Source organism: Lemur catta, chromosome 13 (genome assembly GCF_020740605.2).
Source record: "Lemur catta isolate mLemCat1 chromosome 13, mLemCat1.pri, whole genome shotgun sequence".
Taxonomy (NCBI): domain Eukaryota; kingdom Metazoa; phylum Chordata; class Mammalia; order Primates; family Lemuridae; genus Lemur; species Lemur catta.
The window spans coordinates 70,494,185-70,519,599 of NC_059140.1; the positions used below are offsets into that span (position 1 = coordinate 70,494,185).

Sequence of the window (25,415 nt, forward strand, 5' to 3'; positions counted from 1 at the left end):
CAATACAGCTGGTCTCTCTCTTTATTCCAAGAGTAGGATCCTAGCTGTGCCTCTCTGAATGGAGTAAAGCTTTGTATTTGCTCATTATCAAAGCTAAATTTTGACCAGTATAAGAATAAAGTTCTGTTTAAAAACCAGCTTTATGTTTACTTGCAGTTATTAAAACCTAGGCGGTTAAAGGAGTGAATTTCCTGTTACTTGTGTGGATTTTCCTCACTGCAGCTATTGCTCTGAATAACAGACCTTAAGACTTCTTAGCTGAGAAAAGAAGGTAAATGAAGGTACTAAGTGTACAGATATCCAAATGGTAGTTCTATTATTTTCCTTTAAAAGCATTTGTCTGAAAAGGAAAAAAAGGATAATTTTGTAGAATACACCTGGATTTGTTTTTCTTGTTTGTCTCTTGTTGCACTATTCCAGTATCTAGCATGTGTCTTGACAAACAGCAGGTATTAGCTTCCTTGCTGCAGGTGTGAGTGAGTGTGATGTGGATGAGTGGGAGAAATTCCATTCTGGGGCAGAAACTGAGTTCTAGCTTTTGTGTTCCTCTCTGAAAAGGGGACAAAGTTTTTTTTGTGGAAGCTTTGCTTCATGATGCTGGCTTCAGAGGCTAGGAATGTTTCTGAAATTCCCTTTCCTGCCCTCAGCACTGTTATGAGTTTATGATTAATGAGTTATTTAAACCCTTATGCAAGACGTTTATAGTTTTCACCTGTAGTTTTTCTTAGGGTAATAAGTCCTCTACATGTTCTGCCCCATTTATAAAGCATTTAAACTGTCATCTTTCCTAAAGCACGGTATCTTTTGAGTGTTGGCTAACATTTAATGACCAAACCAAAATGCAGAGTCTGGTTTAGCTTTTCATCTGCTGTATTTTAGATTTTTCCCCTTAGATCTTTGTTGCATTTTTATAATATCTCAAAATCTGGATAGGTTTAGGAAAATGTACAACTACTTACCTAACTCTTCTCTCTCTGGGCACTTTGTGTCAACTGCCAGTGAGGGAGGGGATTTATGGTAGAGTGAAAGTATCTGTATTTATTTTCAGTATTAAAGCTCCTGATCACAAATATATATGTCTGTAAGGCATAATTGAAAATAAGAATGAACTTTTGCCTGTTAGCTATAATATTAGATTGATTTTAGAATAAAATGAAAGCAGCCTCCTTAAAAGATTCTTAAATTTATTCTTAAGCTTGGTGCTAACCATTGATCAACTTTAATCATTTATAAAATATTGGTACTTTACAGACCAACATTCTCAAGAATTATGGCACTTCTCAGTTATAGGTTAGTGTTCTTGATAGTTCTCCCTAATTTGTTTTCATTTCATGAATGTATTGCAAGAATATATTTTTATTGAGCAGATGCACTCAAACCTGCCCAGTGGTAAAATATTTGAAGATAATCTTAGGATTCATTTGCTTGGCTCCAGAATTCCAGTGATATTTCACTGTTAGCTTATATCAGTTCTCAAAATTGAGCCACACTCAAAGGGACACATCCTGACACTTTATCTTCTGAAGGCAGGAGAGAAAATTGAAATATGTTTCAAACTCATCAACAATATATGGATCTGATATATGGAGCTCTGATTTTCCTTTCCATGAAATGGCTCTGCAGTTCTCAAAATTTCATGATTTTCATGAGCTCAGAGCAGTTTAGCAACGGGAAAGGAGTGCATAAGGTGGTTCCATCTGCTCAATCTCCAAATCAAGTTTAGATCTGATTTCATTTTTCCCCATGTAGTTTGATCAATTAACTTATCACTTCACTAAGAAAACTCAATCTTGTGAACCACAGAGATCTAACACATTGTCCTTTTGTGTTTCCCAAAACATCCTTGACTTGATAATGTAACTCAGTAAATCTTACTATTAATAGTTTCCATGACTTAGTCCTCTGAATATTTGATGATAAATACGACAACAACAAAACATCTAAATAGTTTTACTAAAAACTTTCTCCTATAAATTGGTGGTGGTATGAATAGGAACTGAGGAAGATTCTAGATCTTTGTAATTTCTAGCACCTAACATGGTGAATGTTGCAGCAGGAACTCTTCTGTCCAGCAGCAAAGTGGGAGCAGGGCATGCCAGCCTTCACTGTTGTCCAGAATAAAAAAACATCAGGGTATTATTACATTTTACTGCAGGTACCCTATAAATAGTACATGAACTCAATATTTCTGTATTTATAAGTAAAAGTCTTGATTTTCTTACTGAAAGGGGATATTTTAATTAATTAAGTAATTAACAAAGAACATTATTTGTTACAAGTCCCAAAGAGGCCATGCTAGGTTAGTTTGGCTGCATTAAGCCCATGGACAGAATAATGCATAACTGTACTCAAAAGGCCACAACCCAAAGATGGCACTGGCTTTTTCTCCTGAAGTCCTTATGGCTCTACAGGAAGTAGGATTAGAAATTTCTCCTGGCTTCACTGGGACTTGTAAGACTCCTTTGGCCATCTTAGGTGATAGCTTTCAGAGGGCAGGACTTTCCTGAGACCCTTTGGTAAGCAGAGTGTCAAACTGTACAACTTGGCTCAAAGCACTTTTATGTGATCTTTTTGTTTTTTTCAGCTACCAGAGACCAGACTAGGGGTAGGGGCAAGACAGAGGGTGAGGGTGGGCACTGCTGCAGTCTGAGCTGATGGCTGGCTCCAGTTCCATAGGGCACTGGAGGGAGGGAGGCATAGGAATGGAATGTAGAGTATCAGTGTCCAATCTCATATTTGAGGTATAGTCTTAGGAAATATCATGACATTTAAACAGTATAATCTGTGAAAGAAGAAGAGAAAAGAATTCTCCCCAAATGAATTGCAAAAGTTTAAAAGACAAGAGACTTCAGTTGAGAGGGTCTGAGAACCTGCAGTTTGATTTTGGCATATGGAAGATGAAGGTGGTATCAGTTGGGGTGGGAAAAAGAGACTTTTGTTTTTGCATTGCTTAGTTTTGTTTCAAGGAACATTCATTCATTAGAAAGCAAACATTTTCTTGTTGATCCTGGAAACTACAAACTCTTTTAGCATATTGGATTTGTAGAGAATGTGAATGAGCGGTGAAGCTTAAGACCAGAGTGCTGGATTCTGGGAACTATCGATCCTAGAGTCCCTATGCAGCAGGGAACGTGTGTTAATTGGTAATTGATTCTGTGCCAGTGACAAAAGTCCAAGAATTCCAACTCTGTCTGCTGTAAAGCTTGACATTTGAAAGTCATCAGAGCATATAAATCCATATATCCAAATCGAATATACTTTAGTGTCTGTGAAATCAGTTTGTATAATTTTTCAAAAATGGACATAAGATGATTTCTAAAAGTACCTTTTTCTCCTTTAATTCTAGAGTACTTTAACTTAAGAGAATTTACTTTTTTATAAATCTGTAAAGTATTTTTTCTTTTAACAGTTAGACTAAGCTACCCAATAATTTTCTTTCAGTGGTCCTATCTATTCAGTTCATTTTCCCCTTCCACCTGTCTTTCCTCATCCTGTTTTCCATATCTCCATTATATTCCACACTTTCTCTTCACTTAAAAAATATGTATGGGCTGGGTGCAATGGCTCACACCTATGATCCCAGCACTCTGGCAAGCCGAGGCAGGAGAATCCCTTGAGGTCAGGAGTTTGAGACCAGCCTGAGCAAGAGGAGACCCGTCTTTACTAAAATTAGGAAAAATTAGCCAGGCGTGGTGGTACATGGCTGTAGTCCCAGCTACTCAGGAAGGTGAGGCAGGAGGATCGTTTGAGCCCAGGAGTTGGAGGTTGCAGTAAGCTATGGCTTGCAGTGAGTGTATGGTTGCAGATGATGCCATGGCACTCTAGCCCAGGCAATAGAGCAAGACTCTGTCTTAAAAAAAAAAATATGTATATATATATACATATATATATATATGTGTGTATATGCACACACATACATACACATACCTGAAGGCCAGGTGCTGTAGCTCACACCTATAATCCAGCACTTTGGGAGGCCTTCACCAGAAGATCACTTGAGGCCAGGAGTTCAAGACCAGCCTGAGCAACATAATAAGTTCCATAATAAGAACATATTATTTTACAAAAAATAAAAAAATTAGATGGGTACGGTGACTACTCGGGAAGCTGAGGCAGCAGGATAGCTGGATCCCAGGAGTTCAAAGCTGCAGTGAGTATGATTACGCCACTGCACTCCAGCCTGGGTAACAGAGTGAGACCCTGTCTCTAAAAAAAAAAAAAAGTATGTGTGTGTGTGTGTGTGTGTGTGTATATATATATATATCTATATATGCATATATATATGCATATATATATATGAGAAATGCTTACATCATGGCAGATGTCATTCTGATCATTCCCACTGTGCCACCACGCCCCACCACACCAGTGTACTGATATGCCATCCTTACCTCCACATTCAGCTGGCCCTCACATATGGCTCCCACATATGTCTATTTTGGTGTTAGTGTTTCTGCCAGAGCTTCGCATTAACTCATAGAAACTGTGTATTCTTCCCTTTCTTCTCTTCCAGCCCAAACTCAAAATTCATAGGACAGAACCAAACCTGAATAGACCTCAATTGGGTGAATGTCACATTTTAGTAATAATCCTGCTAGTCTGAAGTAATTAACTTAGTAAATATTCTGAATTCTTTATTTTTACAGAAGATTCTCAGGTATGTGTGCTTTCTCTACTGTTAGCCGTTTCCTGAATAACTGCCATATAGTCTCCTCAATTCCATAGGCAGAATGGTCTTTCTCAAATGCAACTATAATCATGTTCCTCCCAAGCTTGATAGCTTCCTGATATCCATTTTAATTCAATTCCAACTCTTTCCTTTGGCCTAAAAGGCCTCCCTACCTCTCTGGTCTCATCTCATGCTTTTCTCTCTCAGAGGCTCTGTGCTAGAGCCACCGTGGACATCTTGCACTTCCTCAAACTCACCTTATTCTCTGCTCCCTCAGGGCTTGTGCATATGCTGTTCCCTTGGCCTAGAATGTTCCTTGCTGCATGTCTGCTTTCTGCCCTCCCCTTTTTTGCAGCCCATCAGGTGACTAACCCCTTGCTGGCCGCAGAGGCCAGTCTGCTGGAAGGCTCCCTGCAGAGGCCCGTGTTCCCGTTGGCCCTGTCTGTGGCTTTCCTTCACAGCGGTGGACACGTATCAGCCACATGTAGTTCATTTAATGTCTTTCCTCCCCAGGGACCGTGTCCATCTGTTCACCATGATACCCCCCCACCCCAGAGCCTCGCACAGAGCCTAGCACATAGTCTGGCACACAGTAGGCTCTCTGTATATGTGACTCAGATGTATAAATTATATATAATTAGTTTGAAATATAGAATAGTATATCCTTACTTTCAAATGCATATATAAGATAAACTAACAGTATTATGCAGTGGGGGTTCTTGTTTTAATGAATAAATAATAACCATATATAACCACATACTAATAATGATGTTCCCAGTATCTAAGAATAGTTTGTTTTTCTGGTAGTTTTAACCATTCTCTTTAAAGTCTGGTTCACAGTCATATTCTCCTTGGAAAACATTTCATTTTGCCTAATGCCAAGGCTTAGTATCCGTCAAATTATTAGAAATTCTGACTTATTGTATTCCTGAGCTTAGTTAACTGTAATGCCACAATTTTTTTTAAATAAAAGTTTTATTTTGAAAAATTTTAAGCATATAAAGGTAGAGAGTATAATGAATTTCCAGGTACCCATAATGCACTTTCATCAGTTACCAACATCTGGCCCTTCTTGTTTCATCTCTGTCCTCCCAGCCATGGTGGATCATTGTAAAGCAAATCTAAGACACCATTTCATTTCATATAGAAATACTTTAATAGGTGCTTGTCCAAGATAAGGACTCTTTAAAAAAATAATCATGATACCAGTAGAATACCTGAAAATTAATAGCAATTCCTTAATATAATCAAATATCCAGTATTCAAATTTTCCTGCTTATCCTGTGATTTTTTTCTTTTATCTCTGAGTTAATGCAAATCAGGATTCAACTTTCCCTTCTATCTTTTTTTTCTTTTTGTCTTTTTAATCATATATATTTTTTAAAAGGAGTCATTTGTCGTATAGAATTTTCCACATTCTAGATTGTGCTGATTTCTTTTCTATAGTGTTCTTTAAAATGTTCTGTTTTCCCCAAATTTCTTGCAAACTGATAATTACATGAAAAATTTGGGTAAGGTTTAGGCTTTTTTATTTTTTTAATAAAAAGTGGTACATCTTTTCCCTCGCTGATTTGAAGTGCTACTTTTACTAAATTTTCATATTAATATACCATTTTAAATTCTAAAAAAAATAAACAAAGCATTGTAGTTTAGTGTCTTATAAACTAAATTCTTGAATTCCAATTTTTTGAATGAGGATTTTCCTTCATTTTAACATTTTTTTTTTCCCTTCTCAGATTTGGCAAGAAGAAAAACACACATTTGATGTTTGTTTTTATAATCCCTGAAAATTTCAAAGGTATGTGCCTGTTGGATATAGTATTTGTTTTTTCTCCAACTAGAAATCATGAGGTCAATATTTAATACAAAGATTCTTAGGTTGTATTACAGGGCACGGAGCTGATATTACTTTAATTGAACCACTGACAATGGAAAAAATGAACATTGTGGTAACATACTGGAAAACATATTTGTCAAATACTGGTGAGTAAAAACTAAATTTCCAAATATTTGAAAATTAAAATTAAAATTCTGTAAAAACTGTGTACATTTTTAAATTGCTTTTCCACTTATGCCTTTTATCTACTGAGGATTAACTGTTTGCTATGTGCTGTAAAGAACATGTAATTTTTCTTAATTATAGTCTGAAGAAAATAAATTTAAATAAAAAAGAAATATATGTTCTTTACTTGTAAATAAAAAAATTAACATCTTCAGAGGTTTAAATGTTACACAAGGGCAAATACAGTTGTCATGGTGGGCACAGGGTTGTATATTTATTTTCTTTGGTAGCAGGATTGTGTTACTATTTTTTGAGGGGGGGAGGGTAGTCTAGCTACCATAATTTCCTTATCATTAAAATGGAATTAATCATGCTGTATCATTGTATGATTATCTAAAAGCCAGGGGCATGGACCTTGAATTGTATAGTACTTTCTGCTTTACAAAACACTTGCATATAAATTCTTTTACTTCTTTAAGTTAATAAGGTGGTTGTCCTTTCTGTTTTTGTCACAGAGAATTAGTGTCAATGCTTCAATTAGACCTCACATTTCTAAACTCTTAACCTGTTAAATTATGCATATCACTAGCATCTGAACACTTAATTAAATTAGCTTTAATCTGGCTTGTAAGAGGACAGGCTCCAATTTCTGAAATTACATTTTATTGGAATCATTATTGGTCAGTGACTACTTTTGGTCTATCTAGGCCTGGGATACTAAGCTAGGAAATATTGTATTAGGTCATTGAGTATGAAATGTCCGATTTCAAATCAAAAGTTTAGTTTATTATATCTCAAACAAGCAGTACAATTAATCAAAGTATGTGCCTAAACTGTCAACACAGTTTTGCCATCTTAATGGTAGCTTGTTTATGCCAGCAGCAAAGAACCCTGGAGAGCAAGCGGTGATGAAATCAAGAAAGGTGTTTTCCACAGCTTGTTGAGAATTGAATATTTTTCCTTGCAAAAAGTGGTCCAAAGCCTGGAAGAAGTAATAGTCAGTTGGTGCAAGGTCTGGTGAATACAGTGGATGACAGAGAGTGTTTAAATCCAGCCTCTGTAGTCTGACCAGCGTTGTCTGTCTGACGTGGTTGAGCATTGTCTTGCAAGAGGATTGGCCTGTCTCTGTTGACCAATCTTGGCTGCTTAATCGCAAGCACCCTCTTCATTTCATCCAATTGATTGCAGTAGACATCTGCTGTAATGGATTCACCAAGTTTAATGAAGCTATAGTGGATAATACCAGTGCTGGACCACCAAACAGACACCATTAGCATTTTTGATGAATATTCAGTTTTAGACTGTGTTTCAGTGCTTCATCTTGATCCAGCCATTGTGCCAAATGCTTGTGATTGTCAGAAAAAATCCATTTTTCATCACATGTAACAATACGGGATAGAAATGGTTCACCTTTATGTTGTGACAGCAAAGAAAGGCAAGCTTCAAGAGGATTTCTTTTCTGATGCTCATTTAATTCATGCAGTACCCATCTATTCAGCTTCTTTACCTTGCCCATTTGTTTCAGATGGTCCAATATCATTGGAACAGTAACATCAGACCTTGTTGCTAGTTCACACATAGGTTGAGATGGATTCGCTTCCACTACAGCTTTCAGCTCAGCATTATCCACCTTGGTCTCAGGTGACCCATGTGGCTCATTTTCAAGATTAAAATCACCAGAATGGAACTTCTCAAACCATCAATGTACTGTGTGTTCATTAGCCACATCCTTCCCAAACATTTCATTGCTATTTCGAGCTGTTTGCACTGCATTGATTCCATGGCAGAACTCATATTCAAAAATAACACGAATTGTTTACTTATCCATGGTTTCACAAAAGTTGCTCTGAAAAGAAAAATTGAAAGATAATCACAAGCTAAAACATGCATTTGAAAGAATGAGGATGTACCTTCACAATAAAAAAAAAATAAGTGTCAAAGTGAAATGTCAGAGATATCAACTGTCAAACTTAGTATGTAAGGAAATCGGACATTCCATACTTAATAATCTAATAAAATCTAGATCTTAAATGGGGAGATATTGGCCACAGGGTACCGAGTTTCAATTGTGTAAGACGAATAAATTCTGGAGCTCTAATATACGATAGTGTGACCATAATTAATACTGTTTTGTGTACTTGAAATTTGCTAAGAGGGTAGATGGTAAGTGTTCTTACCACAAAAAAAGTGGTAACTATGTGAGGTGATAAATATGTTATTAACTTGATTGTGGTGATTATTTCACAATGGGTATGTATATCAACTCAAGTTGTACACTTAAATAGACACATTTTAAGCTGGAAAAACATTTTTTAAAAAATTAAGATAATATTTTTCTTAAAATGAGCCTAAAAGATACTTTCAGGATTATCCTTTATGAGTTCAGATTCCCGATGACACAGGATTCAGTACATCCCTCCTTTTTTTATGCTCTTTTTTAATGTTCAGATGAGTGAGTCTGTTTTGTAACATTCCAGTGGCTCCCAGCCCCTGCAGTCTTAAAGTTCTTCCTGGAAATGGCTAGCCATGGTGACCAAGGGCTTTTGCAACCTCTTCTTATTTGGATCTTGGTTGACATAGAGCAGCTGCTCCTCACCTGTCCACCCCCTTCTGCTGGTCACGACCATGTCTGCTTCCAGTCCAGTTGTCTCATCTTAGAGGATGAGCAGCTGCGAAAAATAAATAATAACAATAATTCAGATGCCATATTTTGACGATGCAGCTGCTATTGAAGACTCATGCATATTTTCTGTCTCTTGAAATTTACCTATAAATAGGAGCTTGATAAATAAACTCAGTTGAATGTGTTTTCAGCATACCTGTTGCTAAGCTACTAGAATCTGTCTGAAAGAGAGTATCTTGGGGTAAATAGTATATAGTATTTTAGTTGTTGCTTTCTAACCTAGGTGGTTTTATACTTCACAGACTGGAATCTATAAATTGCTTTCTATTTTAAAAATACTGCTCTGTAAGATCTATTGAATAAAAGGTGACAACTGCTTTAAGGATTAGGCTTGTATGTTTGATTGGCATCATCCCCAGGGGTAATTTTAGAATTAACATGGTGCCTCTTTTAAAATTTTCAGTTAAAAATGAGAATGATATGAGCCTTGAAGAACCTGGATTGCTCCTGCAGAGGTCTTGCAGTAAACCCTTGGAATATTTTTCTACTGATCTATTTGCCTGGTTAGTTTTTTTGTACCTTTTCATAATGGTAATATTTACTGTATGCATTTCCTTAAAAATATTTCTGGGCTGGGTATGATGGTTCACACTTGTAATCCCAGCACAGTTTGGGAGGCTGAGGTGGGAGAATCACTTGAGTCTAGGAGTTCGAGACCAGCCTGGGAAACATAGCCAGACCTTGTCTCTAAAACAAAATTTAAAAATTAGCCGGACATGGTGGCACATGCCTGTGGTCCCAGCTACTTAGGAGGTTGAGGCAGGAGGATCGCTTACGCCTAGGAATTGAAAGTTACAGTGAGCTATGATTGTACCCCTGCACTCCAGCCTGGGCGACAGAGTGAGATCCTGTCTCCAAATTGTGGAACACTAGCACAAGTGCTGGGAGTGACGTGAAAGAAAGAAGAGGCTATTTTGTGGAAGAGAGATGCAGCATTTTCTGTATTTCCGAATCCTGAGCTGGCACCCGTGGGTACACGGTACAGAAGTATTCAACCCAACAGAAGGAAGCACAAACAATTTCAGCTGCCCACAGGGAAGCACGCTGAAGTAGTTAAGTTCCCCATCACTAGGGAATTTTATCAGTGTTAAGGTAGAGTCTGGGTTATCACTGATGAAAATTAAATAATGGCAGTGGTATTCAGACTTTTCTAAAACAGTGGATTCCTTTCTTCAAGCAAAAATTTTATATGGAACCCCCAATATTTAAACAGACAAGAGCAGCCTTGCCTGTTATCTACCTATCACTCAGCTTCTTCCTGTTCCCTTTCTCAAAGTCATGAACCTGTCCCTCCAATTACTGAAAACTTCTGCTAAAAAAAGATTTAGAGTTTCCTTTACATACCTCATGTAGCTTTTAGAGTAGCTCGCTGGTGCACAAGGCAAGGTTTAGTGTGTCTCTCCGTGTCTGTCTGTCTCATAGACACTGGCATTCAAACCTGCATTAGATATAAGGCAGTTGAACTGGGGACTAGACCCTTCCAATGCCAGCATTGTATGCTTATAAAAACTCACTTTTCATGGATTTCTTCCCTTTAAGCTGATTTCCAAGGAGGTTTTAAATAGAGCATAGGGCTACAAAGAATGCTGAGGACATGGGTGCTGATGATGGTGAGAATTTTGAGTCAGTCACTTCTGGAATTTGTAGAATGTGGCCACCTACTATTTTGAACAAGGAAGGGACTTGGCAGCCAGTATGTGTGGTTAAACCAAAGATGAGCTCACTTAGGTAGTGCAGAAATAGCAGCTTTCTTGGTCTTATTTTAACCTTAAAGAGACTTACTGAATTAAACCTTATCTGGAATATGAGGTTAGGAAGGGTTTTGGAAGGTTTCATGGTTTTCTTATATTACTTGCAACTGCTTTTCAATCTCTACTCACCTGGAATATTTCTGTCTTTCCTCAGAGTAAATTTTCAAATCAAGTTACGCCCCTTAGAATAAAAGGAATAGGATTAGTTTGCAAGTTTTTTAGATTAATATTTTTTTAAAAATCAATCAAAATGCCTGAAGAAGTCCTAGAAAAATAGTAGAGCCAGAATATGTCCATTAAATGACCAATTTTGAAATAGAGGGAACCTTCTCTTTACTGATCAAGGTGGATAGGGTGTATCTTGGCCTTCTAATCCTTTATGCTTTTTTCCTGTAATATACCTTTCCTTCTGATAGGTAGATACAGTCATATAATTTGGTATAGATATAACAAATGGGGTCAGGATGTTTTAGTCCTGTGTGTATCTATTATTACTTAATAGTATATTTTAGAATTTTGATCGCTCATTGAATTTATGATGATTTTGATAATATCTTCTTTTGAAATTTTGAAACAAACATTCTGTGCCAAATGTGTAAGATAACGTACTTTGATATTTATTGCCCCTTTATATGAAGCAAGAGACTTAGAAAAGCGCTCTTTGAGTGGTATATTGATGCTTATTGTTTAATATTGCCTGACAATTTTCCTCTTTAATGTTGCATGATTCTCTCTTGTTTCTAGCTCTGAATCTCTAAGAAATGACAATGGGCTTGAATTAAAGTCTCCTTTGTCAGAGTTCGAGAAAAACAAACAGATTTCTCTTCTTCATTCAAGCAAGGAAAAACTGAGAAGGTGAATTTTAATACAGCCCTTTTTAAGCATTATTCCTTGGAAAGGAGAAATTACTTTCATAAATTTTGTAATTTTTTTGGTAATATTATTAAAACTCTAAGTAAAACTAGTTAATCTGACAATCAAATAGACGCCACTCACTCGTTCAGTCATTTAGTCATTCAACAAATAGCTCTGAGTCTGTACTGGGTGCCAAAGTATGATTGGAGAATTGAAATAAAAAAATAAATCCCTGCCTTTAAAGGCATTCTCAGTCTAGTGTTCAGACAGACTTCTAAGTAGGCTATTAAATAGAAAATTACGTTTTAATATATGTCATGATGAGAACACAGGGTAAGGATGCTGGGAAAGGTGTCTGAGACAGAATAAGGGGACAGAGAAGGCTTTTTGAGAAGGCAATAGCTAAGTTGAGCTTTCAACAAAAAGTTGCTATTAATTTGGTTTAGAAATTAGGGAAGGACATTTTATATGGAAGGAGCAATAGATACAGAGGCTGGAAGTAGCAGAGAGTACAGGGACACTTCCATATGGTTGGCTGTCAGGACACAGGTGGGAAGGGGCTGGAGATGAGAGGTAGTAGATAAAGACTGGTATGTCGTGCTGTGGAATTTGAATTGCAACCTGGACTGCCGGGGAACCACTAAAGGATTTTAGCAAAGGAGTGATACGATGAGATTTAAACCTTAGAATGAACACTTTCACAGGATGTAATAGATTGAATTGAATGCGGAGGCCAGAGGAGTCTGCAGTAAGAAATGATGAGATCCTGAGCTGTCATGTTAGGAATAGGATAGAGCGATAGGCCAATTCTAGATGTATTGACGTATTGACTGGGTAGGAGCAGTATGAGCGTGACTGAAGGACAAGTGAAGCATAACTCCCAAAGGGACGAGGAAGTGTGATAGCATGGCAGTGTAAGGGGTGTGGGTTAATGTGCTTTTGTTTTCATCCTTGTTGAGTTTGAATACCTCCAGGTTTAGATGGAGTGTGGAATTGGCCCTTTGATTCTAGAAAGGTCTAGGCTAGAAGTACAGACTTAGAGGTATTAGGGCACAACATCTATTTGAAGCAGTGGATGGTAGGGATGGATGTATAATAACGGCGGAAAGCATGTAGGAAAGTGATGAGTGGAGAAGCGAACCTTAGGAAAATCTCAGTATTTAAGGTCCAGGCAGCAGGGAGGGAATCAGGGAGAAAGAGTTACTAGGGGGATAAGAGTACCAAGAGGGGGCGGGATAGAGGAGACCAGGGGAGAGGTGTATCCTAAAGGAACGGGGCGCAGGAGTACAATGTAGTGTGGAGATTAAGTAAAGTAAGAACTAATCGTTGCCTGTTTGTATCTAGCCAGGCCTAAATGTCACTGATCTGGCAAAAATCATTTGATTGGTATGGTTAGAGAAGAAGCACCATAGCAGAAAGATGGGACGTGAAAGGTGGGGACATAGGTGAAAGGAAGGAGCAGATGAAGGTGTGAGGTATTTAAAAGGGGACTAAGGGTAAAGTGAGAAATTTTGATTAGACTGGCCCAGACTTGAGCATGTGTATGTTTATATCACAAAAGCAAACAGCTTGGAGAGAGAAGTGTCTTAAAGATAATTCATGTTCTGGTTACCTGTGGCTGCCTGAAAAATGAAAAGAAAATTTATTGGCTTGAAACAACCACCATTTTATTGTATTTCATGATTTTATGGGTTAGCAGTTTGAGCAGGGCTCAGCCAGACAATTCTGCTGCCTACATGACATTAACTAAGGTCACTCAGTAGTCTTCAGCGGGTGGATGCTGCAGTCAGGAGGGTCCAAGACATCACATGTCTGCAGCCTTTGCAGGGATGGTTGGAAGACTGAGCTCCGACTACCGCACTGAAGCTTCTCCAGGATGTAGTTTTAGGGTTGTTGGACTTCTTATGTGGTAGCTTAGGGCTCCTGGAGAGAAGGTTCCATGAGATGGGAAGTGTCTTCTGCCATGTGCTGTTGGTCAAAGCAGCGCCAGAGCCCACCCAGACCCCAGGGCAAGGGCGACAGAACGAGACTTTGTCTCAAAAAAAAAAAAAAAAAATTCCCACATGCAAATACTCAAAACTATGAGCCAGAACTATCATTTTCTTAACATTAGCAAACAGCATGTTACCCTGAGCTGCTTAAAAACAAAATAATACCCCCTAAAACCATATGTAAAGCAGGGGGAGGAGAATGCAGTGGCGTCATCACAGTTCATTGCAACCTCAAACTCTTGGGCTCAAGAGATCCTCCTACCTTAGCCTCTGGAGTAGCTGGGACTCCAGTTGCATGCCACCACGCCTGGCTAATCTTTCTACTTTTAGTAGAGACCGGTCTCCTCTTGCTCAGGCTGGTATCAAACTCCTGAGCTCAAGCAGTCCTCCTGCCTTAGCCTCCCAGAGTGCTAGGATTACAGGCGTGAGCACTGTGCCTGGCCAGGAATTTTTTTTCTATATAAAAACTCCAATACCCCTGTTTTCATTAGTAGAACAGATTAATAAAAATTAGCTAACTAATTCTTATATTCCTGGTGAGATACCTTTCATTATATTTAAAAAATGCATAAACATGTTTTTATCTTGTACGGTATATACTTTTCCAAGTAATACCATCCTTTTTTTGTGTGCCCATGAGACTGACATGGTGGTGGTTTAATAATTTTCAGGGTGTCTTCTCACTTGAAAAAAAGTGAAAGTGAGCTTTGCCATAGTCTCCCACAGATGAAGGCTTTTCCAGCACTGGGCAAGTCTTAGAAATTCAAGGAAGATAGAACAGGAAGTTCTCAGAGGGTCCAAAGTTGTGTCTGGCCCAGAGACCTCTCCCTCTTGAGTCCTTGTTTGCTTGAGACACATTTGTACAGAGGAGGGACCCAAGTAGACATCCTTGCCTTGTTCTAATCTCAGAGGGAAATGTTACCATTACATATGATATAAGCTATAGGTTTTTGTGCATGCCTTTTATCAGCTTAAGAAAATTCCCTTCTAGTCCTAATTCAGGTTTTTATCATGAATAGATATAAAATTTTGTCTGTTTTTTTCTGTATCTATTAAGATGATTATATGATTTTTTTCTATTTTCTGCTAATGTGGTGATTACATTTATTTTTTAAAATGCTAAAGTCTACTTTATCCTGATGTATTGTCCTTTTACTTTATTGCTGGTTTAGATTTGCTAATATTTTGTTAACAATTTTTGCATCTGTGGTTATGAAGGCTCTTGGTCGGTAGTTTTTGTAAAGTCTAATTTCTGTATCAGGGAAATGCTGACCTCATAAAATGAAATGCAAAGTCTTCTCTTCTGTTTTCTGAAAGAGTTTGTGTGGGAATAATATATTTGATAGAATTCAACAATGAAAAGTCATCTAGGCTTCGAATTTTCTCTGTGGGAAGGTTTCAATTACAAACTCAATTTCTTTAATGATTATAGAACTCAATATTTTATTTTCTCTTATGTCAGTTTGAGTTAATTTATGTGTTTCAAGAAATTTGTCCATTTAATCTAAGTTGTCAAATTTATTGAACAACTTTATAATACTCTTATTATCATTTTAATGTATTTAGGTCTGCAGTGATGGCTTCTTTCATTCTTGGTATTGATAATTTGGGTTTTCTCTCTGGTAATCAGTCTAGCAAAAGGTTTTTTAGTTTTACTGATTTTCTCTATTGTTTGCCCATTTTATATTTCATTGATTTCTATTCTTTGTCATTTTCTTGTTTCTATACTTTGCTTTTTTTTTTTTTTTTTTTAAGAGGGTTTCACTCTGTGGCTCAGGCTGGAATGCAATGGCACGATCATAGCTCACTGCATTCTTGAAGTCCTGGCCTCAAGCGATCCTCCTGCCTGGGCCTCCCAAAGTGCTGCGATTACAGGTGTGAGCCACCGTACCCAGCCTACTTTGCTCTTTTTATCTGTCTTCTTAGGTAGAAACTTAGATAATTGATTTTAACTTTTTCTTTGACAAGCATTTAAAACTAAAAATTTCTCTTTATAAAAGTTTTTCTCTAAGCAATGCTTTAGCTGCATCTCATAAATTTTGATATATTTTCACTGAAATATGAATCATTAAGTTCAAAATATTTTCTCATATCCCTTGTGATTTTTTTGTTTTACCATTGAAGCATGTAACTTAATTTCCACGTTTGGAGATTTTTCAAGTACTGATTTATAATTTAATTATGTTGTCATCTGAGAATATACTCTGTAAGGTTTCTATCATTTGATACTTCTGAGACTTGTTTTATGGCCCAAAGTATAGTCTCTCTTGATTAATGTTCCATGTGCATTTGCAAAGAATGTATAGTCTGCTGTTTTGGGGTGTGGTGTTCTATAAAAATTAGGTAGAATTGGTTGATAGTGTTTTTCATATATTCTGTATTCTTATTGATTTTTTGAGGGTTAAATTCTTCAGTGATAACTGTAGATTTGTCTGTTTTTCCCTTTATTTCTGACAGTTTTTGGTTCATGTATTTTGAAACTTTGTTGTTAGATGCCTGTCTTCTTGATGAATTCACCCATTTATCATTAGGAAATGATAATGCTAATTTATCTATTCTGGTACTCCTTATCTTAAAATCTACTTTGATGTTAATATAGCTTTCTTATGATTAGTATTTGCATGGTTTTCTTGTAACCTATATATGTCATTATATTTAAAGAGCATCTCTTGTAAATAGCATGTAGTTGAATCTTATTTTTATTTTTTATTTGCCCATTTCTTACAATTTCTGTTGCTCAATTGTTTAGTCCATCTACATATAATTACTGTTAAGTTTGATTTTAGGCCCACAACTTTTCTATTTGTTTTCAGTAGTCTAATCTATTTTCTTTTACCTTTTTTTTCCTCATTGCCTGTCTTCTTTTGAATTTATCAAGTATACTTTAGCATTCCTTTTTATCTCTTCTATTGCCTTTTTAGTGAAAACTATTTGTTTTATTGGTTGCTTTAGGGATTCTAATATGCATCCTTAACTTACAGTCTACCTTGAATATTATGGTATTAAGGGTATAAATACCCTTAGAATACAGCAGTATATTTCCATTTGCCTTCTTCCATTTTTTGTTATTGTTGTCATACATTTTTACATATGTTACCAACTCTGCATTGTCATTAGTTTTGCTTTAAACAGAAACCTATTGCTTCAGTTATCTATTACTTTGTAACAAATTACCCCAAAACTTGGTGCCTTAAAACAACACCCTATTTATCATATCTCACAATTGAACAGGTCATCAATTTGGGCAGAGCTGTGCTCTGTGATTCTTCTCTACATGGTCTTAACTGTGGTCACTCCATGGTGTTCAGCAAATGGCCTGTCTGGAGAGTCCAGCACAGCTTCGTCCACATGTGTGGTCTTCTGGTGGGGATGGCTGGAGGCTGTGCTCAGATGGGCTGCTCTCTGCCCTGTGGTCTCAGCACCTCTCCCCATGGTCTCTCCAGCAAGCAAGGCAGACCTGTCACGTGACAGCTCAGGGTTCTGTGGGACCAGTGTTGAAGCTCTGTCTTCCGAAATGCTAGTCCCAGAACTTTCATAGAGTCACTTCTACAGATATCTTTTGTTTAAAGCAGGGACAGGCCAGCAGATATTCAATGGGAAGGGGAAATAGACCCTAACTCTTCATTGGAGAAATGATAAATAATTTTCAGTCACTTTAATCTGTAGCTGTTTTTTTTTTTTAAACTCAAATTTTAGATTTTTTTTCTTAACTGTTTACAAGGTTATTTGTGAGTTGCAAAAATTCCCTCTCCATGCATTTCCCTGTATTACCATGTTTTGCTCCTGTGTTCTCCCACTCAGTTTTGGCTGCTACAGAGAGACAGAGAGCACCAGGGCACTTTTATGTATGCCACCATATTTATCATGTCTTATGCCCTTCACTTCTTTGTGTAAATCATACTTCCATCATATATGATTTCTCAACAGCAAATAGTGAGATAAAGACATTTTCACATAAAAAATAACTTAGAGATTTTGACACCAGCAGATCTGCAGGGTAAGAAAGCTGAAGGAAATTCTTCAGGTTGAAGGGAAATTATGCCAATGAAAAGTTGGATTGCTGGGAAGGACACAACAGTATCAGAAATGATAAATATGTGAATAAATATTTTAAAACAGACATTTTTCTTTTTAATTTATTTAAAATGCTTAACAGTATTATAAGCAAAAAGTATAGCATTGTATTGTGGAATTTGTAATATGCGTTGATGTACATAGGACAACTATAACATGAAGAATGAGTGAGATAAATGTACTTACATGACTGCAGCATTTATACATTTTAGGTGATGTCATAAAATATTGACCCTAGACTTTGAAAAGTTCATATATTTATATATGAATATATATTAACTATATATAATTTTGAAATACATATTATATATTTTATATTATATATATATATCATTTTAATCCCTGGAGCAACCTAAAGAGATCTATAGAATGCCTAGCTGTGAAGCCACGTGATAAATTAAAATTAGATTTTAGAAAACATTCAAAAAGAAGGCAGGAAAGGAGGAACAGAAGAACAAAAAAGTCAGAGACAACAGGGGAAAAAAATTGTAAAATAATAGACCTTCATCCAACTATATCCAACTTACAGGCAGAAATTTTCAGAATAAACAAAAACTAAGACCCGTATATCTGCTGTCCATAAGAGACAAACTTTAAATGTAAAGACATAATAAAGTAATAGAAAAACATCCACTGTGGAAACAATAAGTATAAGAAGATCAGATTGGCTATGTTAATATCAAATAAAGTGTTCTTGAAGACAAATGGTATCATTGAGGTAAAGAGGGGTATTTCACAATGAGAGCAGTGAGTGTCAACTTATCTCGATATAAAAATCGCAAAGAGCATGTGATTATAATGGAGCTTCAAAGTATTTGGATCGCAAATTCACAGAATTAAAGGGACAAATAGACAATTCTACAACCATTATTGGAGATTTAACACCTCTCTCTCAGCAATTTATACAACTAGACACCAAAAAATCAGTAAGATAGTGGAGATGCAAACACTATTAACCACCTTGATATAATAGATATTTGTAGAACACGACACCCAACAACTGCAGCAGAATATTTCTTTTCAAGGGCATATTGTACATTCACTTAGACAAAGAGCATGTCCCTGACCTCAATTAAATTAAATTAGAAATCAGTAAAAATAAGATTTAAAGGAAAGCCCCAGGTATATGGAAATTTAGAAAGAGACTTCTAAATAAATCCATGGGTAAAAGAAAACAAAATCACAAGAAATATTAGAAAATATTTCAAAATGAATGATTATGAGAATAGACTATGTCAAAATTTGTGGGATGCAAGTAAAGCAAAATTTAGGGAAAACACTGTGGCTTTAAAGGCTTATATTAGAAAAGGCAAAGGGTCTAAAAATCAGTGATATAAGGTTCCATCTTAGCTAGAAAAAGCTAGAAAAAATAACAACAACAGCAACAAAAACCCAACGTAAGTAGGAAGGTTGGAAGGAGGCTAGGAGAGAAAATAAACACAATTTGTCAATATCATGAATGAAAGTGGGGTTATTAATACAGACCCTATAAATATAAAAAGTATATTTTGAACAATTTCAGGCCAATAAATCTAACAGTTTAGACAAAATGGACAAATTCTTGAAAAACAATTTACCAAAACTGATACCAGATGAAGCAGAAAATATGAATAGTCCTAATAGTCCTATGTATTAAAGAAATTGGACTTGCTATCAAAAACCTTATCAGAGAGAAAATACCACAACCGGTGGTAATACCACCGGTTTTACCAATGAATTTTATCAAGCATTTAAAGAAGTCATACCAACAAACAAATTCTTATAGAAAATGGAAGAGGGAACACTTCCTAACCCCTTCCATGAGGCCAGCATAACCCTAAACCTAACAAAGACATTATACAAAAAGAAAATTACAGACCAGTGTCCCTCATGAACATAGGGACAAAAATATGTAACATAATTTCAGAAAATTCCAAAAATACATAAAGACAAAATGTATCATGACCATATCAGGTTTATCTTAGGAAAGCAAGGTTGGTATCATATAACATTTAAAAAGCAAACAATGAAATTCACAACGTTAACAGAATAAAGAGAAAAACTATATGACTGACAGATTAAGAAAAATTACTTGGCCGGGCGCGGTAGCTCACGCCTGTAATCCTAGCACTCTGGGAGGTCGAGGCAGGCGGATGGTTTGAGCTCAGGAGTTTGAGACCAGACTAAGCAAGGGCCAGACCCCCGTCTCTACTAAAAATAGAAAGAAATGATTTGGACAGCTAAAAATATATATAGAAAAATTAGCCGGGCATGGTGGCGCATGCCTGTAGTCCCAGCTACTCGGGAGGCTGAGGCAGGAGGATTGCTTAAGCCCAGGAGTTTGAGGTTGCTGTGAGCTAGGCTGATGCCATGGCACTCTAGCCCCGGCAACAGAGTGAGACTCTGTCTCAGGAAAAAAAAAAAAAAGAAAAATTACTTGACAACATTCAATATTCTTTCAGGATTAAAAAAACCTTTGAGTGAATAGATATGGAAGAGAACCTTCTCAGTCTATTAAAGGGCATGTATAAAAAACTTCTAGCTAACATTATGTTCAGTGATGAAACTCTGTTCCTTAAGAAGGTCAGAAAAAAGGTAAGAGTGCCCAATCTTACCATTTCTATTCATCATCTAAATAATCTTACCATTACAGTTAGGCATATCTAATAGACAAACAGATTAGAAAGGAAGAAGGAAACTTCTCTTACTTGTAGATGGCATGATTGTGTATAAAGTCCTAAGACATTTACAAAACAACTGCTAGAACTCAAAAATGAATATAGCAGGATTGCAGAATATAAGGTCAGTGTGCAAAAATCAATTGTATTTTATAAACAGCAAACAATTGTAAAATAAAAATTTAAAAAGTATGACATGTATAATAGAATAGCCTTAGAATACTTAGGAACAAATATGCAAAAAGACACAAAAGATCTGTATATTAATCATTCAAAATGTTGCTGTGGCAAATTAAAAACTAAGTCATGCATTATATCATAATCATGAATTAAAAGATTCACTATTGTTAAGATGTCAGTTCTCACCAAATTGAAATATGACTATATTTGAATCCAAATCAAATCCCAGCAAGTTGACAAGATGATTTAAAAATGTGTGAAAAGGACTTAGAATATCCAAAACAATCTTGCAAAAGTATAAGAAAGTTGGAGGACCTAAACCATCTGACTTAAAGACTTATAAAGCTACAATCGTCAGTATGTAACTGGCATAAAGGTTGACAAATAGACCAATAGAACACAATAGCCCAATACTGGATCTACATATTTATGGTCATTTGATTTTCAACAAAAGCACCAAAGCAAACATTTGGGTGAAAAAAAGCCTGTTTAATAAATGGTGCTGGAACAACTAGATATCCATACAGAAAAATAATTAACCCCACCCCTTACCTCACACCATATAAAAAATTAATTCAAGATGGAGCATGGTCAGAGCTATATTATAAAGCTAAAATTATGAAGCGTCTGGGATGGTGCTGTTTGGTCAGATTTTCTACAGTGTTAGAATCGCTTATATCTGCATCATCCAATACAGTAGCCACTAGTAACACGTAGTTATTGAGTGTTTGAGATGTGGCTATTGCAGCTTAAGAAAATGAATTTTAAATTATATTTATTTTTAATTTATATTTCAATAGACTCAGGTAGATAATGGCTATTGTATTGGACAGTACAGTTCTACAAGAAGACAGTAGAACATCATCATGAGGTGAAGGTAGGCAGATGTTCTTTAGACAGGAAAGCAATAACCATAAAAGAGAGTAAATAAATTACATTTATCAAAATTTAAAACTTTTGCTATCAAAGGACACTTTTAAGAAAATAGACAAGCCAGAGACTGGGAGGAAAGATTTGTCAAACAGATATCTAACAAATACTAGTATCCAGGATACGTAAAGAACTCCAAAAGCTCAGTATAAAATACCTGCAATTGAATTAGAATGTAGGCAAAATGTTTGAGCAGACACTTCACAAAGGAAGCTATACAAGTGCCCAGTAAGCACAGGAAAAAGTACTCAACGTCCTTAGTTGTCAGGGATTTGCAAATTGAAGCATATACATATATCCTAGAAAGGCCAAAATACTACAATTAAAACTACTGATAATATTAAATATTGTCAAAGATTAGGAAGAACAAGAAGTCTCATACATTGATGGTAAAATGATGCTACTTTGGTAAAAGTTCTGCCAGAAACCCATCATTTCTATTCCTGGTTATTTACCCAAGAAAAATTAAAACATGAATTCACAAAAAGATGTCAGGGATGATCTAGCAGCCTTATTTATAATGACCCAAAACTGGAAACAGCCCAAGTGTTCATCAGTAAGTGAGTGGATAAATAAGCCATAGCATATTTACACTATGGAACACTATTGCTCAATAAAAAGGAACCAACTACTGATATAGGCAGCCACATGGATAAATTCCAAAACCTCATTCTGAGTGAAAGAAGCCCTGCAAAAGAACACATGCTGTAAGGTTTGATTTGTATCAAATAAATATAAATCAAATTTATATTTGAGGACAGGCGAAAATGATGTGGGATGGAAAAATGTCAAAAATGTAGCTGCCCTGTGGGCACGGGGGATGGGATTGACTGGAAAGGCACACAAAGGACTTTCTGGGGTTGTGACGATGTTGATTAGGGTTTATGTTACATAGTTTTATCTGTCCAAACTCACAGAATGGGACCCGTAAGATTTGTACATTTTATCTTATGTAACTTTTACTTGAAAATAAAATAATTTGAACTCGAGCTAATGATGTTTTTAGGGGTGTAGTGTATTGAAGTCTACAACTTACTCTGATGTGTTCAAATGGGTTGATGTAAGAACAGGGGATGATACGTAACAATCAAGCAAATAGATTGACCATTACTCATCTAAAAATCCAAAATCTGAAATGCTCCAAAATCTGAAACTTTTTGAGCACCAGTGTGAGAGAGTGACACCTTTTCTTGCTGATGCTTCAATGTATGCAAACTTTGTTTCACACACAAAATTACTAAAAATACTGTATAAAACGACCTTTGGGCTATGTATATAAGGTATATATGAAACATAAATGAATTTTCTGTGAAGCCTTGAGTCCCATCCCCAAGATATTTCATTATGTATGTGCAAATATCCCCAAATCCAAAAACGTCTGAGATGCAAAACATTTTGGTCCCAAGCATTTTGGGCTAGGGATGCTCAACCTGTGGAATAAATGTTAATTGTAGTAGACTCAACTTTTCTGTATGTTTGAACATTTTCCTACTGTTGAAAAAGATGTTCAATAGGATTTTTCATTATGAAAGTGACATATGCTTAGCAAAAGTATTTGGAAAATATAGAAAATGAAAGGAATAAAAATTATTCATAGTCCAGGCAACCAGAAATAACTATTACGTGATGCTTTTGCCTTCAGTCTTTTTTTTATGATTCATTTTTGCTTTGCTTAATGGCTACGATTATATTTTATACACTGTTACATATCCAATTGTTCTCCAATAAGCTCTATAACATATCACTTCCATTTCCAGATGATATTGTACTACACTACTACACTATAGCTTACTTAAGGCATTCTCCTATATCGTGTATTTGGGTTGTTTTCCATATTTTACTAATATACTACTGTAATGAGTGTCTGTGTACAAAAAGTTGGCTCTTTGTTTTAGATTATCTCCTTAGGTTAGATCCTTGTAAGTGGAAGTACTATTCCAAAGAGAAGAGTTTCAAAGTCCTTCATACACTTTGTCAAATTGTTGACTCTTCCACCCTTTCTTTCCAGAATAGTCCCTGGAACACTTCCGCGGAACCCACAGAGCTCCTCAAAGCTCAATGAGAACACCACTGATATAGAATGTTTGAGTGATTCACTGGCTATATGTCAAACTGTATTTTTTGTTTAATTTCTCTGCCATTCTGAGGTTTAGAGAGGTTTAGTAGTTTGCCTAAGGTCCCAAGCTAGTACCCAGCAGAGCCGCCGTTCCACCCCGTATATGTCAAGGCAGCATCCAACACAAAACAGGTGCTTGATAATGTTTATGAAATGAGCACGTGAATGAATGAAGGCACCGGCGGCTTAAATCAATTAGATCTACGCTTCCTATCTATTTCCCCCAGAGCTATGAAAGACTTAGGTTAGTGTCTGATACTAGCCTGGGTGTTGTTCGCGTTTGCATACTGGTTTATTTGTTCTGTCTATACCTCCTGTAAAGGAAGCAGCTTTCTGAAATCCCTCGGCTCCAGAGCGACATGTAAAGCTGGTCTGTTACAAGATGCTAATGGAAATGCAGTCCAGTTCCTAGTGACTTGAAGTTCCTGACTGCTCTTTGCTGTCTAGGTTTCTAGTGTGAACCACAAAAGGATTTATATATAGCGTGCGATTCTCTCACCAAAGGGCAGAGTGGTCAGTCTGTTGGTTTCCATAGGCAGCGGTGGGCAGGGGGAGGCGTGTTTGCTGCTAGTGTCAGGGCATCCTTGCGCTGCAGCAGGCCTGGGGCCAGGAGCTGGGGCTGCCGGCAGCACACAGCTCCTGGTGCAGCGGTACGAGTGGCCGCCCCAGGAAGTTGTGATTCCCGGGGCTGTGAGGGCCTCTCTGGCTTGTGGGGACACAGCTTTTCTCTGAAACAGAGACTAGACTGGGGAGGTTGGGGGCAGTCCTTTACAAACATACCCAGGAGGAAGGGTTGTTTGTCCTTGGATACAAGGAAGAAAATGAGACTAATTACTCCTTATTTGTTACAATTCTCTGTCCAGAGAAAGAATCAAGTATTGCTGTGAGCAGCTGCGCATTCTCTTGCCGTATGTAAAGGGGAGGAAGAATGATGCGGCTTCTGTTCTTGAGGCAACAGTTGATTATGTGAAATACATCACAAAGCAAATCCCTCCAGCCGTCATGCACCAGGTATTTGACTCTTAAAGCCTTGAATTTTATCCTTATATACAATGCTTTAATGCTACAGTTTTCTTTTTATTTTTCTGTAATTGGAAATGTATGTGTCTTTGAATATCTGTAAAAGTATCTATATCTATCTAAATATATTTCTATCTCTATGTTTTTAGATTGCAGAAGTACTCCAGAGCAATAGGAGGTTTTCTAAGAAGCAGCAAATGCCCATCCACCTGTCTCTCCCGGGCACCATCGTGGCACAAAGGTACGATGAGGCCTCTTGTGAATCTGGAGTCTGCTTGTTATTTTCCTCCAATGCCGATGCTAGATGTGTAGACAGAAACTGAACCCATCCTCAGTGAAAGCTCAGGGATTTATGAAGGATCGGTGAACTCTCCCCATGGCCGATGTGTATCGCTTCATTCCAGCGATAAACGCATGTAATATTCCATCATTTGACTCACCCTCACTTCTCCTTTTGTTATTTCTGAGGATCTTAAAATGGAGCTTG

General features: G+C 36.8%; 1 protein-coding gene across 1 annotated transcript in view; it reads left to right on the forward strand.

Annotated features, from left to right (window-relative positions):
• Nucleotides 1-25,415, forward strand: part of SOHLH2 (spermatogenesis and oogenesis specific basic helix-loop-helix 2) — a 45,831-nt gene that overhangs the window by 14,667 nt on the left and 5,749 nt on the right. The window contains exons 3-8 of the mRNA XM_045567180.1: nucleotides 6,406-6,467; nucleotides 6,548-6,652; nucleotides 9,758-9,857; nucleotides 11,850-11,960; nucleotides 24,772-24,919; nucleotides 25,078-25,169. Of these exons, the coding sequence (XP_045423136.1) occupies nucleotides 6,406-6,467; nucleotides 6,548-6,652; nucleotides 9,758-9,857; nucleotides 11,850-11,960; nucleotides 24,772-24,919; nucleotides 25,078-25,169 (618 nt within the window). The remainder of the gene's footprint in view (nucleotides 1-6,405; nucleotides 6,468-6,547; nucleotides 6,653-9,757; nucleotides 9,858-11,849; nucleotides 11,961-24,771; nucleotides 24,920-25,077; nucleotides 25,170-25,415) is intronic.